Source organism: Pistacia vera, unplaced genomic scaffold, assembly GCF_008641045.1.
Source record: "Pistacia vera cultivar Batoury unplaced genomic scaffold, PisVer_v2 Contig1145, whole genome shotgun sequence".
NCBI lineage: Eukaryota > Viridiplantae > Streptophyta > Magnoliopsida > Sapindales > Anacardiaceae > Pistacia > Pistacia vera.
In genome coordinates, this window is record NW_022195188.1 from 135,787 (window position 1) to 151,517 (window position 15,731).

The following is a 15,731-nucleotide window of genomic DNA, read 5'->3' on the forward strand; positions in this document are numbered from 1 at the left end:
AAAGAAAACCTGATACAGAGTTTTAACTGCAACATTATGTGAGTTAAAAGCTATATCCCATCATGTAAATCAGAAAAAATGAAGCTATTTGTACCTTGGATAGCTGCGAATTCTGGAATTTTTGCTTCTGTTTGTAGAGGCCATGAAGTCATTGTTAATACGATGTAGGCTACAAGCAAAACGCAAACAGGAACACTCTTAGAGAACACTTTCATTGCTAAGTTGGTTCAATATCTTATCAAATGCATGACTCAATGACATACATATATAAAGACGTAACCAATCCCCACCCAGTTGAATTTAATGCTTCTTGTGCTGTATTTATTTGACCGCATCTACCATTCAACAAGTCTCAATTGGAAAAAGAGAACCACTTCGATTGAGATATTTATTTGACAATTCTTTAATTCTTTGCACCATTCATTTTGAAACAATAAATAGTCAAAAATATAAACCTCTTGTAATCATATCGCCGTTACAAAATGTCAAAAAGAAGCCAACAATGACGTGTTTGGTTTGCTGTATATCACAACACTTAAAACACGGCATTGGATTGAAAATTTAAAAGATAGGCTTGATTTGGGCGGGGACAGGGTGGGATTGTGGTTTGAAGACTCGGTGAGTCAACCATTGAAAAGACATTCCAAAGAGCTTACCTTAAACAAGTTAGTAGAGGCCATGAACTCATTGTTAATAAGATGTAGGCTGCAACTGCAACTGCAAGCAAAGCACAAAGGTTAAAATAATAAGTTTGACAAAACAAAAATTCACAACTTTTCAATTTTCATTGGTAGTACACCGACAAAAGAAATAAGCTACAACACATACTTGATTGGATGTTATCTTTTAAGAAACGAATAATTGTAATTTACAAACAAAACATTTATTTTATAAATGTTCATATTTTATAATAAACTTTATTGATAAAGCTGTGAATTACAGATAGGAAATGCTCCAGGATTGAAAATTTATCCACACAGATTTAGCATATACTGATTCTTGCACTTCGCCTCAACTATTTGGGCCGTGTCCATGCGATTCCTCGGGTTTGGAGTATTGATAATTATACGAACAATCCTCAGGCTCCGGCTGACTAGAGTTCCCGTCAGCAGAGAGAAAGACAACACAAAACACATTTACTAAAACAGGCTGCTTTCAAGACAATTTCTTAGTGGTTTATTTCCATTTCAAAATTTTGTTTCTTTAAGTATGTCTAAGAAGCCTGATACAGAGTTTTAATTGCAACATAATATAATATACTTTCGAATTTTACTGGGTATACCTGCCTCAGAAAGGCAGTACTAGCGGACATTTGGATTTACTTCAGGTAATGAACTGGTTAGCAAAGAGCTGATATTCTATTGCTTTCTTTCTTCATTGCGTTGTACATTTTAGATCTTGATTATGTTCGAGGGTAAAACAGCCTTGAATTGTTCAGTCAGGGTCCTCAAATAGCCTCTTAAGACTACATCGATGATGGTATTTCTAACTCCGCTTACCACATTCTTTTGGGGCCAAAATGCAATTCGCAGCTATATTTGATAAACCTTCTTCCTGTTGAGTCCAATCACCAATGTAATCAACATTAGCTCCTGTTGACAGTTGAGGACTCTTTGGCCATGATGTTCCTCCATTTATCCTTGAGATCAGCTGGATTACGAGTTGGATCAAAAACATGGCGACCGAATTCCAAAATTTTTCTCCAAGGTAGATTTTTGTTCACTTTAGTTGAAAATTTCTGCACTCCTTCCTGCAGTACAAGAATAGATGGCAACAACTCGGCAAATCAGATAATGGAAATTTCATCTTCTGACTCAATCCTAAGTATTAAACACCCCATTAAAACAACAATTTAACTTTTTGGAATTTGACCCTGTACTTCACATTTAAAAACATGAAAACACATAAAATATATGCCAAATTATGTTCCTGTAAGTAATTCATTAAACAGAAGCTGTTAATTTTGAACCTGTAATTTATAAAGTTTAGAACTAACCAAAGCAATCGAATGGATGTAAAGAACATTTTAGAAAATAAAAAAAATACTGATTTATCTGAAAGCCGATGGGGTGCACACACAGGTACTTATCCACTAAGAGACTCGTGTTATATAGATTTATATCCTCATGTAGTTGCTGAAATAAAACCTATCACAACCAGCACATCTGTGTTTCGGAAATAGTTCAGGGAACAAAAATTTCCCATACACAATATTTTACCTAAGAAAATCTAATAGCAAGAAGTTTAGAAAAGGGAGGAAGGCTATGTCAATAAGTCCATACCCTGAGCATTTCTTCTTCTTCAGTCGTCCAGTGTAGTCTCTTACGCTTCTCATTACAAAACATCTGGCTTGTGCTGCAACATAAAAGGAAAATTAATTTCGAATTATGTAACAAAAACAATTCAACCACTCAACTAATGCCTATTATAACAAAACTATGACATTTCCAACATGAAACTTTATCAGAGAATAAATTAGCCATATGTACATGAAGACTCACAATTTCTTAGCGGCTGCTTTTTGTAGACTAGGCTCTTTTGAGGCAGTTACTTTCTCATTGTGAGTCCTAGCAATTTTCTTTGGAGTGGCATTTAGTCGGGAGGATCGTTTCTTTGGTGCATCAACATTCTGATGCGCTTTCTTCTTACTTTTTTGTCCAACACGCCTCTGACGCATTAAGAGTGTCTGTGCATCAGAATCAGACATTTCAGCTCCTGATGTTTCCGGGAGAATTTTCTCTTCATCCTCCATTCTTCCTCGCTTTAGCTTTACAGAACAAGATACACGTATTTCTCTTCCTTCTTCCTGATGTGGACCATCCGCAGCATTTTCTTGTACTCTGGAAGCAATACAGGGCTCTGTTTGTGGTGGATCTTCAACAGTCCTTTCGTTTCCACTATCATCAACTTGTCCTGAATCCTCCACTCGTATTTCTTCTTCATCTTCTAAAACTTCAAACTCATGACTTTCAGATAAATTTTCCTTACTGGATCCTTCTTTATTTGTGATATTCACAGGTGACTTGACCCCCGGTGATTTCTTCATACTTTGATCATCTGAAAGAGGTTCACCTTGGTGTTCAACAGCTGTCTTACATTGATCACAGGAGTCAACTAATTTTGCAGTGTCCTCATTATTTTCTTGATCATCCTCGACTTCCACAAATTGACTCTCAAGTTGATTATCATCCTTCCTATCCTCACAATCACCAAAGTTTTTCTCTCCAACAGGAGGAGAAACATTCAGCTCCTCCTCTTTATCTCTTCCACCATTCTTCTTCCCTTTATCATCACCATCCATTTTCGAATCAATAAAATGCAGCAACGCTCTCTTTGCTTCCATAGCTTTCTTCCTCAACTCTTGAGTCCTCACCATTTCACGCTTATACCAACAATAAGGGCAGTAAAAGTTCCCTACATCATCAAATTTAGGTCCAGATTCCATGCAGTTCTCATGAAGGGCAAGTGCGCAGCCAATTTCACTACAAACCAACAAATTCCTGCCACTTTTATCACATATAATACAACTCTCTCCATCTGACCAATCCATTTCCATAAACTCTCCACTGAAACCTAGACCACCAGGCATTCCTACTAGATTATCAGTCCCAATATCACTAAAAGCTGAAGCCGTATTAATATCATCATTGTTTCCATTTGCTTCATCCTGTTTAAATATCCAAATAATTCAAAAAGCTAGTCATTTAATTAACAAAACTGATAAACTAAAGACCTATCAACAGAGAATAAAAATCTCGGTAACTTTACCACAACGTACACAACACGTCACGATTTGAAGTTCCTAATGTAAAAAAATCAAAAGAATTTCATTTCTATCACCAATAATTGAAAAATAATTATAAAAAACCAAGCATTACAAATCCACAAGTACAGTTTTCTCTCCCACTCGTTTTATTGGGAGATGAAACGACGTCGTTTCGCGACTATTACCGGAATGCTTGCAGAGACACAAACGTAACCCAAAAAAAAAAAAAAAAAGAATAGTTAGAAAGAGAGAGAGTACCAGTTTGAGAGTGGGAAAAACAAGTGAGCAGGTTTTGGCGGTTGGAGGTAGAGTTGGTGAAGACAATTTAGAGAGACGAGCTCTGCCACCTCGCGTTTTGGTTCTCATTTCTTCTCTTCTCTTAGACACAATTGTGCGATCCGTCTCTGTGTGTGTGTGCTTGGGTTGAAATTTGGGTAAAAGAAATGTTTCTTGGGCCATGGCCCATGAGCTTATCTCCCATCTATATGGGTTTTCCAAATTTGAATTAGCCGGTTCTTTGTGTGAAGCTTAGTTAGTAAATACAGGTACGGCAAAAAAATGGTACGAGAATTTTACGAGTATGATATGACAGATGGTAAAAAATATGTTTGTAAAAATTCGGCCATAAAATTCGGATACAAAAAAAATACAATACGGGTATATACATGTTTAATACGACACATTGTCAATAATACGTTTTGAAAAATATGGCAATATCAATCCTAGTTTTAGCACTTTTCATAGGCCACTTGGTTAAAATCTATATAACATTTCAAATATACGGGTACGGCAAAAAAATGGTACGGGAATTTTACGGGTAAGATACGAAAAATGGTGAAAAATACGTTTATAAAAATTCGGCAAAAATTCGGATACGAGAATAATTCGCGAATAATACGGTTGAGGCATATAATTCGCGAATAATATGGTTGGGCTTATAAAATACAGCTGTTCGCGAATTATATCGATGGGCGTATAATTCGCAAATAATTCGCGAATTTACTAACTAGAGTCTGAAGCACAACATTAATTCAATCATAGTTTATTGAGTACTAAAGAGTTAACGACTTTTTCCCACCCAAATAATGGCTTAATGATACTTTTTCACCCATATATTTTTAAAATACTAATCTACTATCTAAATTTATATTCCAGTGGTGAATAAAGAGCAAACTCGATCCAGGTAGTTAGAGCTTTTGAAGAAAGGAGATTAACAAATCTTTTGATAGTGGAATGTTAGATTTTGGTGGTTATGATTGATCAAAATTTGACTTAGGAGAGATGACTGTACAAACCTTAATCGCTCGATTGTCGACAATTGACATGGTCTACAAGAGTAGGGTTTGAAGGATTTTGATGAGTGATGATCGGAAAAGAGAACAGTGGTAATATGAGATTGCAACGATACTGGAATCAGATACGAAATATAAATTTAGATAATAAAATATTATTTTACAAGTCTATGGGTGAAAAAATCGTTTACTCAAAGTATTAAACGAAGATAGAGCATTATTCTATGTCTAATTGATTTGATAATTTTTAAAATATGAACTTTAGTTGTGATTTTACTTTAAAGTTTTGTTTTATATTTACATTGCGATTTTATCTAACGACGCATAGTTTCCTCTTCAACGAAGAAGGAGAGAATGTTTGAGCTGCGTGATATATAATCCATGAATATAATAATATTTTATCTTTTAAATAACAGTTGGTAGTTGAGAGAAAGGAGAGATGGTGGGTTAGAATTGGATGTTTCATTAAAAGTACAATCCTAAATGTAAGGTTCAAGACTTAATGGAGACCATTTTATTTTTCTCTCATCTATTTCTCCGGTAGAAATAGAAAAGAAATTACAGAGACACAAAGTCATGGCCAGCAACACGTTTTCAGTCTGAAAATAGAAAGAAAGAAGAGAACTGAAGGCGATAACAGCGCATGCGAGTGGCTATTGTTGAATTTCCATTACTTACTTTTCTCGTTTTTAAGCCCCTCCATATCAGCCCTTTACAGTTAATGCTTGCCCATTAACAAAACATTTTTAACCAATACCCGCGTTCTGTCTCTAATCTTTCTTTTCTTTGTTTAGACTTTACTTATTCAATGCCAGAACCACCCACCATTTGACTTCCAATTACGCGCACACTTTCTTTGCATCCCGCTCTTATTTCTCTAACATACTTTCCTTGAAACTTCCTTCAAAGAATATATTATATTCCACGATTCTTGGATGATTGTGTGAATAATTTATCAATCTTTCATTGTGGAGAACATGACTGAGCAGTAATGCTCGTGCTTGGACATGGAATTTTTGCTTCTGTTTTGGTCTAATCAGTCTGCAACAACAACATGGATACCACAAGCAATAATACAGAACTAACTCATAGTCATTCCCATGTTGAGGTTTGTTTCTTTTTAATCTTCTTTTCATCCCGTCTTGAATATTATATATCCTTTTTTTCTAGCATTCGTATTCAATGTTATGTAATTATTGATTTTTGATTAAAAAAAAGGGTATTGAATTGTTTTTTGTTTTTTATTTTATTTTATTTATGTTATGTAAATATTGTTTTTTGATAAAAGGATGTTGATTGTTTGTGTAGATGGGGTCACTTATGCAAGAAAGAGCAGTGCTTGAGGTTGAAGATGAGGCCATGGAGAGTCCTGCAAGAAAGAAACATCCATTTAAAAACAGATCATTATCTCAAGGTGGTTTAGATGATATCAATGAATCTTTATATCTAAAGGGCAACAATATGGGTGGTTTTGTTGAGAGCATCAAGGTCGTTATATTCTCTACAAAACTTAATATACTCATGATTTTTGGCCCCATTGCGATTGTTGTAGATAAAACTTCTGGAAATCATGTGAGTGTTTTGTGTTTGTTTTGCGCTGTTCTGTTATACAATCATATATATATATATATATATATATAAACAAATTATATGCTTTGCTTATTTAAATTAAACTTTTGAGGGCATTACAGAGTTGGGTTTTTCTTTTGAACTTGTTGGGGATCATACCATTGGCTGAGCGTCTCGGCTTTGCTACAGAGTGAGTTTCTATATATAATCTGATTCTTTGTTTATTTAAGTGCTTTTCCGGAGAATACATGTGTCATGTGGAATCATCCAATTATTTGAATTTACATATCCTGTTAACCCTTTTGAACAGGTAACCAAATTGGAGAATTTCTTATAGTTTAGATGTGTTTCAATGTCTTAGACTATCAAAATTAGATAAATTTGAAATCTGGACATGTACTAGACTTGAAAACTCATTGTGTTTAGTGATTAATTACATGATTTGATGAGTTCCTAATGCAGCTTAAGCTTACTCTTTATGCAGGCAGCTGGCTTTCTATACTGGACCCACAAGTAATGTTCTTTTCATTCTTTACATTCAAAAATTTAAATTTTGCCAGATGTTGATTGTTGAAGTTTTTCTTAAAGTTCGTATTTTTTTGAACTTTTTTATTCACCCCCCGCCCAGAATTCTCTACTTTTTTAAGCTTTATGAATTCACCATTTACAAATATAGAATATGTCCAAAGACTCAGAAAAGAAAAAAAAAATCAAAAGCATTAGAAATAGTAACAGCAGTTAATTTGTTAATGGAGTTTTCTCAGTTGAAGTAAACATATTCTTCATATTATTTTCTCTGAATGCCCTGAGATGTGCTTTGCAGTTGGAGGACTTCTAAACGCTACATTTGGAAATGCAACAGAATTGATAATATCAATTTATGCATTAAGAAATGGCATGATTCGTGTTGTTCAACAGTCATTACTAGGTTCAATTCTGTCAAATATGTTACTGGTGCTTGGTTGTGCGTTTTTCTGTGGGGGACTTGTGGTTACTAAGAGGGAACAAGTCTTTAGCAAGGTATGTCAACACTTTGATCAAATTTGATGTATTAAACCAAGGTGAAAATGGTTAAGTTGTTCTTTCTTTGATATCCTTAACTACTTGTTTGACAAAGATGCCTAAATTGTTTATTGATAGGCAGTTGCTTCAGTGAACTCTGGATTGCTACTGATGGCAGTCATGGGCCTACTATTCCCTGCTGTACTTCATGCTACACACACTGAGTTGCATTTTGGGAAGTCTGAATTGGCTTTGTCAAGATTTAGTAGCTGTGTCATGCTTGTAGCTTATGCTGCCTATCTATATTTTCAGCTGAGGAGCCAGCGGAATCTATATGATCCACTTGATCAGGTTAGTATCATCACTCTGGAGAAAACTATTGTTATATAATTTGGGAGCAGTGATATAATTAGAAAGCTAGTGTTGTGCAGTGGAAAATATTAAATGAGTAGTGAAAATAGCAAGAGAAAAGAACAGAGGACAGAAGAATTTACTTCATATTGTCTACATCCACAGAGGATACTTTCTTCATATACTTTTGAAAATTACTTGTAGTTTCACTTCATTTCCCAAGCGTTATTTATGGTTTCTATAATAACTGGCATTACTCAGGGAGAGTGTCTGAGTGAACGGGTGGATTCAGACGATGAAGAAGCTCCTGAGATAACAAAATGGGAATCAATAATATGGCTGTCTATTTTAACAGCATGGATTTCAATCCTCTCAGAATACTTGGTTGATGCCATTGAGGTAATATTTTCTTTGTTAATATATCTCAACGTCTTTTGTGTAACAAATTACTGTGAATACATTCTATGCATATTATAATGAGATGATGACCAAGGTACCTGCAATAAATCTCTCCAACTTGCTTATTTACATTTTATTTGTTGCATTTCTTCTCATCCATTGCATGCAGCCTCTTTTATTTAGCTGAACAATGGAAAAAATTGTCTTTCTGCACTCTTATTGAATATTTGTGCTTAGAGCATATATGGTTGAGTTTTCAGGGAGCATCTATTGAGATGAAAATGCCAATGTCATTTATTAGTGTTATACTACTCCCAATAGTTGGGAATGCGGCAGAGCATGCGGGTGCTATTATGTTTGCAATGAGAGATAAGCTTGTAAGTGCCTATTCTGTTGATTTCATATTGCAACTGAACACAATTAATTATTCTTAAAACTTAAATCTCTTCTGTAGGACATATCTTTGGGAGTGGCAATTGGTTCGTCAACACAGATAGCTATGTTTGGGGTAGGTAGCAAGCCAAACATGTATTCTAGAGGACTTTCAGATTTGAGGACAATTCAAATTGTTTGTTTTAATTCCCCTCTTTGAATTATCAATCCCCTGAGCCTAATATTATTGTTGTTATGAGTGCAGGTTCCCTTTTGTGTAGTTGTTGGGTGGATCATGGGACAGCCTATGGATTTGAATTTTCAACTTTTTGAGACAGCCACACTTATAATTACTGTTCTAGTGGTAGCCTTCATGCTGCAGGTTTGCCATTTCTGAAAATTATGTTCTTGCTTCCATACCTGCCAATATATGGACAAAACTATGCTTGAATATATATTTTAATCTTGAGAAGCATCTCTTTAACTTTTTCAACAAATCCAACTTAGAAAAAAAATTTGTTGTCTGTAAAATATTATGTTCATTTTATAATTTGTTGTTCACATATTATTTTGTGTTGGGGTTGCAGGAAGGAACTTCTAACTACTTTAAAGGACTAATGCTAATGCTTTGCTACGTGATAGTTGCTGCAAGTTTTTTTGTACATGTTGATCCTGCTTCATTGCGTAAGTTATTGCTCCTCTTTGCTTAATGTGGCAAATAAATAAAAACAATAACAGCAAGATTTTTACTACGCCCACCGTGGGGCTCGAATCCAGAGCCTTGCGCTCTACCGACTGAGCTAGACAGGCCTTATAACTGCTGCTTTTCTTGCTGTGTTTTATTGAAACAGCTACTTTGCAGAAGATCAAATGGTGTATTTTGATGCCATTGGCAACAAAATGAATTCTTTTCTAATTTCCCCCTTTCTTTCTCCAAAAATTTTCTCACTATTGTTTTCTCTTGTCAATACTATATGACTTCTAGTTGCGTTCATAATCTTTTACTACTGTTGCTTATTTTATAACTCATGGTTTTGTAGAGGATAAACACCACAAACATGGCTGAATACACTGGATTCATGCGGTGGATTGGCTCGAGCTCAAGGTCAATTTGTACACTGGAAAATGGTTTTTGCAGAGAGCTCTTGTTTCTAATCATTCTACCTGGATTCAAGCTTTCGTGACCATGAGGTTGACCTTCTGAAGCTTCGGGTTTAATTGTTGCTGCTGCTGAAGTTTTCTGCGTAAATATCCATTGTATCAGTTACAACTTCCCGGATCTTGTTTTCACTGCAACTTTCCTAATGACACAACCATTTCTTACTTTCTTGTGCCTAGTAGTAGTGGCTTCGGTATAAAGAGGATGGCTAGGGATAGGCTCTAGCTTTTATACGAAATGTATAGAGTAGGAATTCTTGATATATATATATTTCTTTTGCAGAACTCAAATTATTTGATCATTTATTAAAAAAATACATCTGGCATCTATATATACTAAATACTGACAGTTCATTGTTTATGTACAAAATTATTAGCATTCTAGGTGGGCTGTCTCTCAGCTCACAGCAATAAATTTCCGCAACCTTTTCTTCACTTAACAGTTGGTGAAGTTACTAATACGGACAGGACTAACCCATGAAATTTTAGGCCATCGATCTCATCATTTTAGGAAATATTGAAATTGTAGAGTTGTGAATAATGAAATTGTGAACCATAATATGAAACTTTGACCTTAATATTTTGCTGTCCTGCGGGCTGCATCAGGGAACACCTGTGAACGGTACGAGGATTGGTTTTCTTACCTTGTCAACCACCCAAATTCTGCATTATTAGCCAAATATTTCTAGATTTGTTTACATATCCCATTTTGAGTGTCTGTAAAGGAATGAAAAGTCTTGTGTGTGTGTGATACCATAACTTAGTTTTGAGTCAATATGTTGGTGTCTAAAACTTAGTTTGACCCTTATTTGTCCTCACCCTGTACGTACGACAGAGAAACAATGACTACGTACAGCCCCATCAAGCCACTGGTAAATATAGCTGCAGTTATTAAGACTTACTCCCATTTTCTTTTGATATTTAATTTGAGGACCTTATAAGATTCCCTTGCAACTACAATTAGAAGCATCGATCTACTTGGATAACAAAGACTTTAATTTAAAGGCATGAAACTGTAAATACTGAACTGGCCGGCATCCGATGGGACCAGTTAAACTGGCAAATACTTCATTTTCCACTTTGTTTTTCCTGGAATTGTTTTTGACATAGCATATATATGGCAATGTAGAAAAGTGTTGCTCAGGAAAGCTTGTTTTTTTTGCAGGTCTAGACCAGCCGGCAACTTCAAATGAATTTCCCATATCCTTTTCTACTATATTCTCATAATGATCATATACGTAATCAGGATCAGCAAGCTAGCACAAATCCTATGGCTTTACGAACTTGAACGCAGGACTGCTTCAGCTTTACTTGATGGTCATGCTATTCACTAACTTACAATGGAGGTCTTTTTCATGCCCTGGAATCAACGAAAATTCCATTATTAGATCTCTTGGAATATCCAGTATAGTCTTGCACAGCTGTGATATCCATATATTGTATTATATTTTATATATAAGAAACTTTGACTTGATGCCCATGCTATCAGGAAATTTTTAATTTTCTTTAACAATTGCGAAGATACAAGGACGCTGCCAGGTTAATTATTAATGTAGTTTCCATTAATTAATAGAAATGTGTTATGCCTGGAAAAGTAAGGCCGATCCAGAGCCCTGTCAGTGTAAGCGATCAGAGCTTAGGTAAGTCCCGCAGCCATTCAGACGCAGCTACGTCGCACGCTAACGCAAGCGACATGCTCTTGCCAGTACAGTAGGTGTGCGCCAGGCTGGTGAAAAGCTGGAGAAGATCCACGTGTCCAATCCCTGTAAGAGTCAAGAAAATCACTCGAGCAGGTGAGCAACAGGACGTTAGGAAGGACTTACACGACAATCTAACCTACTCCCTGATTTAGTAATCATTACCTCAATTCATCCCACTATAAATAAAGGGATCTTCTCCCGTTTGTGGGATTAGCTAATTTCTCTCTAGAATAACATATATACTCTCTCTCTCTCTCTCTCTCTCTCTCTCTCTCTCTCTCTCTCTTATAACCTCTTGTAAGTCAGCTCGCTGAACTCGACCTAATCTCAAATACATTAATACGATACCAGTGGACGTAGGATTCACTTACTTAAGCTTCCGAACCACTTTAAACATTGTTCTTCTTCTTCTATTCCTTTCAATACCCTTGTACACGTGTGTCTTCTGAGTCTGCTCAGCATTTCCCACGTGCGTTTAATTGGTGTCAAAATCAGGCATCAACAGTTTGGCGCTAGAAGGAGGGCCTGATTTAGTATTCGTCCTTCATCAGGATAATCTCTAACTAATCGGTCCTACAACAGCAAATGGCTCGCAGATTCGAACCTGAGTGAACCAATCATGGTGAAAAGAAATCCCCCAAGTGCAAGAGGACACTTCTTCCGAAGTGACCCCAGTTCCACAAAATCTTGTGGGGGATATTCCTTCAAGCTCACAGCTTGATCCAGCCATCATGAGCTGCCTGTAGAGGTTTAACAATATTCTCCAAACGGTCAACCAAAGGCTGGATCGTTTGGATCAGGTTGTACCACCTGAATCAAATAAGGTGGTGCCACCGCCAAAAACGCCTACAGGTCGCATGAAAGTGCAGAAAAGGGTGATAGCCCATGCCGCGCGCACTGCAACGCGTCAAAGGATGGGAAAGCAGGTGGCGAACAACGGGCGTAGAGGCTCCGAGGGACCAGCGACACCGACCGCACCCTAGGTAGAATAACCATGGCGCAAAGACTCGGTGACAGGTCGCAGCCCGAGCTGTTCCATGCCACATCGCGCGAGCACTCCCACAAAAGTGTAAGGCGGGGAGATTCCCCCTATCGTCAAAATGACAACCCCGATCGTCGTTGCGCGGGAAGTTCCTACAGTCTGCAGGTCGCACCATCGCAGAGGTCTAGAAGGTTCCCCGGACCATTCATCGCCATTGCACGACTCTAGCCAATATGTGTTAAGAGCGATCGAAACTGTCGGCCGAGGCGAGGAGGAATCTGACCTCCGGACTTTCCACAATGGCAATCGCGAGGTTCGAACCTGCATGGGGGAAAGCAATCCCCAGATGGCTTCGCTGCCTCAGATTGAGGAGTTATATCGAGCTCTGGATCAGCTAAAGGCTCAGCAAAATGAGCAAGGGTAGGTCGCAAATGCGTCTCCCTTTTCTTCGGTTGTGTTAGCCGCCCTTCTCCCATTCAGATTCAGAATGCCCAATATGTGGGCGTTCGATGGAAATTCTGATCCGCAGGATCATTTGTACGAATTCAACGACTTGATGGAACTTCACCAAGTTTCTGATTTGGCAAAATGCCGATGCTTGGCATTGACTCTTACATCTCATGCCAAACGATGGTTTAGGTCGCTCTCGACGGGATCGATCAGCTCATAGAATCAAATGAGCTCGACATTCTTGAGACACTTCCAAGCGAACAAGAAGTTCTCAATGCCTTTGAGCTACCTCAGCAACATAAGGCAAGAGAGGGATGAATCCCTCCAATCTTATATCGATAGGTTCCACAAAGAGCTCCATAAAGTAACTCACACTCTCGAAGAGTCCGTTCGGACTTTCATCATAGCGGGAGTTCGTCCACAGACAGATCTGTGGAAAGAGTTACAATCAGAGGACGATGTTTCTCTCACCCGCTTTTATAGCCTTACGGAGAAATACCTCCGTATTTAGAACTCTGTGGTGGTGCTCCACCGCCATGACCTTGGTACTTCAAGCAGTGTGCCAGGTCGGGGGGAAAATAGAAGGGCTGATCGCCGATGGGCTAACGACGATCAGGGAAAAGGAAAGAAACAACGGTTTGAGCCCAAGAAGTCTTATGCTCCAGTTCCTCATCGCGATCGCGACAGAAATCAATATACCCCTTTGAATACGTTTGTCTCGGCCATTCTTGACAAGTCAGAAGAGGTCAACCTGCTCGAAGAGCCTAAGCCCATGAAAAATCCCTCTTCAGCTAGAAACAGTAAAAAGTACTATCGTTATCATCGGGACAATGGGCATCACACCGATGAGTGTCGAGCTCTCAAGTAGGCAATCGAAGATCTTATCAAGCAGGGGCATTTCAAAGAATATATTGATGACTCTGCTCCCGTAAGGGAGAAAAATCGAGAGGAACTGAGTAAGAAGCGTCGTGATCGCAAGGGTATCTGTAGTATGGGGATAATCTTTGGGGGACCACATCTCGGAGGAAACTCACGAGGTGCCCAAGAAAGATATGCTCACGTAGCCCATCACGACCCTATTCGTGTGATGAACACGACGCAGCGACCATCAAAGGTTCGCAGAGAGGAGAATCACCTTCTCCGAAAAAGACGCAGTCCTATTACATCATCCCCACAATGATGCTCTCGTCATCACGCCCCAAATAGGGCGCTGCGATGTCCACAGAATGTTGGTGGATAACGGAAGCGCTGTGAACATCCTGTTCCAACGAGCTTTCGAAAGAATAAAATTGGATGAGGCCGACCTGGAGCCTGCCTCAATCCCTCTATATGGTTTTATAGGGGATCACCTGATTCCTAAGGGAATGATCTATCTTCTAGTCACGCTGGGTGACTTTGACGAGGTGACCAGGGTCACTGAATTCTTGATAGTGGACTACCCCTCCGCTTTCAATGGCATCTTAGGGCGACCTTTACTAAGAAGCTTCAAGGCAGTCACTTCGATCTACCATCTTAAGATGAAGTTCCCCACCCCAACGGGGATATGGGAAGTAAGCAGATCTCAGCATGCATCTCGCGACTGCTATGTAAGGGCAGTGCAGATGGCGTGCAAGGGGAAGGGCATCCCCCGTGGCTTCCCGAGCAGGCAATGACAATCAGTTGGATTGAACCACAGCCTAGCCCAACCGAGGATAATATGGATCCTCATATCCAAGAATGCCCTTCCAGTGGGCCAGTTGAGGATCTATCGAAAGTGTCAATCGACCAGAACGAGTCGAGCGGAGTGTTGAAGATTGGAAGCAATCTCAACCCCCAGCTCACTAATGACCTGACCAGCTTCCTCAGAGAAAATATTGATGTGTTCGCATGGACGCGTGCCGATATGGTTAAGATCAGCCCGGACATAATTTGCCATGCCTTGAACATCGATAGTGAAGCTAGGCCGGTTCGCCAGAAAAGAAGAGCGATGGATCCAGAGCGATATGTTATCTTGAAAATCGAGGTAGATAATTTCCTTCAGAATGGGTCCATCCGAGAAGCTCTTTACCCAAGTTGGGTTGCCAACCCAGTTCTAGTGAAGAAGCCCAATGGAAAGTGACAGACCTGTGTTAACTTTACCGACCTCAACAAAGCCTGCCCAAATGACAGTTTTCCCTTATCCAGGATCGACCAGCTCGTTGATGTCATCTCTGGACACGAGCTGTTGAGTTTTATGGATGCATACTTAGGATACAATCAAATTTCGATGTATGAGCCGAACGAAGAGCATACCTCCTTTGTTATAGATCGGGGGCTGTATTGTTATAGGGTTATGCCATTTGGCCTGAAAAACGCTGGAGCGACTTACCAGCGGCTGGTTAGCCGAATGTTTTCCGAGCAGATTGGAAAGTCAATAGAAGTCTATGTCGATGACATGCTAGTTAAGTCGCATGTCACTTTAGATCACATAATGCATCTCGTTGAGATGTTTGACATCCTCCGGAAGTACAGAATGAAGCTCAATCCTTTCAAATGCTCATTCGGAGTATCCTTAGGAAAATCTCTGTCCAAGCCTCTCCCGCAAGAAATTCTGCTCCTATATTTGTCCGTCTCTCAGTATGTGGTCAGTGCAGCTTTAGTTCGGGAAGAGAGCAGGGTTCAATGGCCGGTTTATTACGCGAGCAAGCGTTTGCTGGTTGCCGAGATACGGT

General features: G+C 38.7%; 2 protein-coding genes across 2 annotated transcripts; one reads left to right on the forward strand and one right to left on the reverse strand.

Moving 5' to 3' along the window:
* Positions 1-831: 831 nt before the first annotated feature.
* On the reverse strand, positions 832-4,132 carry LOC116145822. The gene is made up of 4 exons (XM_031431258.1): positions 4,025-4,132; positions 2,502-3,667; positions 2,283-2,355; positions 832-1,750 (listed from the first exon to the last, which is right to left on the reverse strand). The coding sequence occupies exons 1-4, from the start codon at positions 4,130-4,132 to the stop codon at positions 1,586-1,588; spliced, it is 1,512 nt and encodes a 503-aa protein (XP_031287118.1). The 3' UTR covers positions 832-1,585.
* A 1,584-nt stretch (positions 4,133-5,716) lies between these two features.
* LOC116145831 (vacuolar cation/proton exchanger 3-like) lies at positions 5,717-9,655 on the forward strand. The gene is made up of 12 exons (XM_031431265.1): positions 5,717-6,166; positions 6,367-6,630; positions 6,750-6,817; positions 7,112-7,140; positions 7,451-7,647; positions 7,768-7,980; positions 8,242-8,379; positions 8,640-8,756; positions 8,834-8,887; positions 9,017-9,133; positions 9,339-9,435; positions 9,603-9,655. Exons 1-12 carry the CDS (start codon positions 6,113-6,115, stop codon positions 9,653-9,655), a joined length of 1,401 nt encoding a protein of 466 aa, XP_031287125.1. The 5' UTR covers positions 5,717-6,112.
* Positions 9,656-15,731: the final 6,076 nt, after the last annotated feature.